At 50.9% G+C, this 4,462-nt stretch overlaps 1 protein-coding gene across 1 annotated transcript; it reads left to right on the top strand.

The window, feature by feature from the left end:
- The first annotated feature begins 2,230 nt into the window (after positions 1-2,230).
- LOC127768198 (probable pectinesterase 67) lies at positions 2,231-4,188 on the top strand. The gene is made up of 5 exons (XM_052293734.1): positions 2,231-2,582; positions 2,827-2,989; positions 3,103-3,309; positions 3,407-3,651; positions 3,786-4,188. Exons 1-5 carry the CDS (start codon positions 2,317-2,319, stop codon positions 3,940-3,942), a joined length of 1,038 nt encoding a protein of 345 aa, XP_052149694.1. The 5' UTR covers positions 2,231-2,316; the 3' UTR covers positions 3,943-4,188.
- Positions 4,189-4,462: the final 274 nt, after the last annotated feature.

The raw sequence follows: 4,462 nt of genomic DNA, 5'->3' as shown, positions 1-4,462 counted from the left end.
CCCCACATGTCATCCTCTCTCTCTCTTTCTTCTTTCTTCTTCCTCCCCTCTTCCTCCCTTCTCTCTTTCTTTCTCTTTTTCTCCCCTTCGGCCGGCCACGGGGAGCACGGCTGGAGCGGGGCTAGAGTGGTGGCGGCCGGCGGAAGCTGAAGCGGTGGTAGCGGCGGGCTAGAGCTGACGGCGGGTTCCAGAGCGACAACATGCAGCTCGATGGCTGGCAAGGAGGCGGGAGAGGACGGCAACGCCGACGCCGACGTCAACAAGATCGAGCGGGGGGACGGTGGTCGACGGCATGGCACCTAAACGCCCTAACCCCAGTGCTCACCTCCACCGGCACGGCGCCCTCACCGGGGAACGAGCTCCCTGCTCCCTTCGCCGCCTCCCGCCGTCCATGATAACAAGATCCGACGCTCTGGCCTCTCTGCCGATTGCAACAACAAGATCCGGGCATCCGGCGTATGCGACATCGAGCCTGTCAAGTGTCAAGCTAGTTAGGGGCGAGGGGCGCCATCGAGCTACGCCATTCAGCATTGCAACGACGACGTCGTCAAGTCATTGCTCGAGCTCGCTGCGTGGCCGTCAACTCCCGCGCCAGCCCTATCATCACCACCAACTCATCCCCCATTGCGTCTCCTTCAACTGGTGCTGCTAAGGCCACAAGCATCACAAAATCTAGAAATAAAATTGATTCATTTAGCAACTAACCAGAGATAAAATTGATTGTTAGCAGGTCGTTCATCATCCACTGAAGAATAGGATGAGTAGGCATAGGGGAGCAATTAATTTTGTCTGGCTTGAACACACCCAAGATGGTCACCCTCCCGGAGATACTCGTGCTTGCGTCGAGCGGCACTGACCCAGACATCACGTCAGCGATAATGAGCTGGCTTAGGTCGCGAGTGAAGCAGTCGGCCTGCAGGGCGAGCGCCATCCGCCGCCGCTCCCACCGCCACCACCGCTTCAGCTTTCCCCGCTCTGGCGCCCACCCGCCGCCGCTCCAGCCCGTGCTCCCCCAGCGGCCCGGCCGGCCAAAGGGGAGAGAGAGAAAGAAAGAGAGAGGGGAGGAAGCGGAAGTGCTACTGGGCGAGCGATCGCCCTCGCTCGCCCAGAGCGATCAGTTTCCACCCCCCCCCCCCCTCCCTCCCTCCACCTCTCCACCTGGTTTCCTTTTTTTGGCACCGCATTACTTTCCTATTTTAGTAAATTTATACACCTAAAGTTTACACATCTAAAGTTTAGAGACCAAAATTTATAAGTCAAAAGTTTATATATCCGATTCAAATTTGAATTTGAATTTAAATATTTTATATATATATAGTATTTCTATACATCTAAAGTTTATACACCTAAAGTTTATAGACCTAAAGTTTATAAGTCAAAAGTTTATATACCCGATTCAAATTTGAATTTGAATTCAAATATCCGATTCAAATTTGAATTTGAATTCAAATATTTTTTATATATAGTATTTCTATACATCTAAAGTTTATAGATCTAAAGTTTATATACTCGATTCAAATTTGAATTTGAATTCAAATATTTTCTATATATAGTATTTCTATACATCTAAAATTTATAGACCCAAAGTTTATAAGTCAAAAGTTTACATACTCGATTCAAATTTGAATTTGAATTCAAATTTTTTATATATAGTATTTCCATACATAAATTTTTCTAACTTTTATTTTTTAAAAAATTTTGTGTGGTCTACTGTAGTAGAAAGAGGAGAAGGGGAGGAGGAAGGGGGAGAAGAGGGAGAAGTATAGGGGAGGGGGGGCCGGATCCGATCGCTGATCGATCGATCGCCCATTAGCCCCCCGGGAGGAAGAGGGGAGGAAGAAGAACGGGTCCCACATGTCAGTGGGCCCCATATTTTTTATGTGTGAATGACAACACCGCCACGTCAGCGCCACGTCACCAAAACCGCCCTCCAAAACCACCAGGGGAGTCAAATTGCACCGGTTTTGATAGTTTCGGGGGTTGAGATATCCGGTTTTGCGGTTTAGGGTCATGGATTAGATTCGGCTCACTTTTAAGGGAGTCAAAGTGGACTTATTCCTCCAGCTAATGCCCAACCTCCAAAGCCGACGCGTTGGTTTCAACGGCTTTTCAACCAAAGCCAAACCAAAAACACCGAAACATCACTGCGCCCGCGCGCGCGTCCGCCATTCCCTCCCGGCCCTCCCATGCGCCGGGGCCAGCGAGAGGCCAGAAACCGCGCGCCCTGTTAAGAGCACCCCTCCCCTGCATTGCACTAGGAGAAACCAAACCAGTGGCTAAGCCATCTTCGATCGCAGAAACCCGCGGTGCGTAGCGATGGCCCGGCCACGCCTCCTCCTCCTCCCTCTCCTCGCCGTCGCCGCGGCGGTGCTCTCGTCGCCGTTCGGCCGCGCGCTCGCCAAGACGGCCAAGAAGAGCAACGACATCGTCAATGGCCCACTGCTCACCTCCAAGATCAACGCCAAGCGCACGCTGATCGTCGGCCCCGAGGACGAGTTCAAGACCGTGCAGTCCGCCATCGACGCCGTGCCCGTCGGCAACACCGAGTGGGTCATCGTCCACCTCCGTTCCGGCATCTACAGGTTCGTACCGATACCGTCATGTGTACGGTTGCATGCACCTATATATGCGTGTCTATCTCAGAGATTGTCTGTGTTTTTTTTTTCCCTCGAGCTTTCTAGCATTCATCCAAATAATTATAAATTTTTTTGATAAGATATATTCATGTGTAAGGATATCACCACACAAATACTATACAAAGTTCAAATTTGATCACTAGAAATTGTAGTAAGGAATCTTTTGCATGCGTGCATTGACTGCGTTCAGGGAGAAAGTTATGATCCCGGAAACCAAGCCGTTCATCTTCGTGAGGGGCAACGGCAAGGGCCGGACCTCAATCAACCACGAGTCCGCTTCCTCCCACAACGCCGAGTCTGCCGCCTTCACCGTGCACGCGGACAACGTCATCGTCTTCGGCCTCAGCATCAGGGTCCGTCCCTGTTTCTCTCTCTGTCTCTGTGCACAGTGCATATATCGCTGTCTCTGAATCTTGACACGATCCTTGTATATCCATGCGTGCGTCGACGGAACGATCGATCACAGAACAGCGCGCGCGCCGGGCTGCCCAACGTCCCGGAGGTGCGCACGGTGGCCGCCATGGTCGGCGGCGACAAGATTGCCTTCTACCACTGCGCGTTCTACAGCCCCCACCACACCCTCTTCGACGTCGCCGGCCGCCACTACTACGAGAGCTGTTACATCCAGGGCAACATCGACTTCATCTTCGGCGGCGGCCAGTCCATCTTCCAAGTATAACAAAGCACAAATTAGCACACATCACCCAGTCACCCATACATGCAAAAACACATCTTCGAATGGTGATCGATCGATGAACGCGAATGCGCAGTGCCCGGAGATCTTCGTGAAGCCTGACCGGCGGACGGAGATCAAGGGGTCCATCACGGCGCAGAACCGCAAGCAGGAGGACGGCAGCGGCTTCGTCTTCATCAAGGGCAAGGTGTACGGCGTCGGGCAGGTGTACCTGGGCCGCGCCAACGAGGCCTACTCGCGCGTCATCTTCGCCGACACCTACCTCTCCAAGACCATCAACCCGGCCGGCTGGACCAGCTACGGCTACACCGGATCCACCGAGTAATATAAAATCATATATATAGCGTGATCACTACACATATCTCACCACCTTCGATCGATCGACCGGTGGTGCATGCATGGCTGATGCGATGTTGTTGTTGTTGCGTGCGTACGTGCTTTTGCGTTGCGTGCAGCCACGTGATGCTCGGGGAGTTCAACTGCACCGGGCCGGGCTCCGAAGCGACGAAGCGCGAGCCGTGGTCGCGGCAGCTCACCCAGGAGGAGGCCGACAAGTTCATCAACATCGACTTCATCAACGGCAAGGAGTGGCTCCCGGCGTACTACTACTGATCATATCCAACCAAAAAGAGAAACGTAGTAACATGTATGTGTGTGTGCATGCATGCTCTGGGCCGGCTAGCCGTAACCATGGTGTCAAGAGTTCTAAACTTCTAATCGAAACGGAAGCGCACTGGAACGATTGGTGTCTTTGCAGTAGGAAGATGGCAGATTTAATTTGTTGATCATGAGCTCGAAATGAACTTGCGCATTTTATTGCTTACAAGTTAGAACTGAGGCACATTGCTCGTTTATGACTGTCCAGTGCATACAACATCACATTTAATTTTCATGTGTATATTATATGCCCTAAATATATTATTTCTGCTACTTTTAATTCGGTTCCTAAAGCGATCTAGTGTCGGGAAACTCTATTCATCCCCATAAGGGGACGCCCCTCATTTTTTATGTCACCTAAAAATCATCAAAAAAGTTAAAACAATTCAGAAAGATAAATCAATATATGATATGTCACTTCATAAACATGCACGATCAAATCCAACTTATATAAGTAGAAACAAAAATAACAAAT

Source organism: Oryza glaberrima, chromosome 3 (genome assembly GCF_000147395.1).
Source record: "Oryza glaberrima chromosome 3, OglaRS2, whole genome shotgun sequence".
In the NCBI taxonomy this organism is placed as follows: domain Eukaryota; kingdom Viridiplantae; phylum Streptophyta; class Magnoliopsida; order Poales; family Poaceae; genus Oryza; species Oryza glaberrima.
The sequence above is the reverse complement of the archived record's forward strand: the minus strand, read 5'-3'. Positions and strand labels throughout refer to the sequence as shown.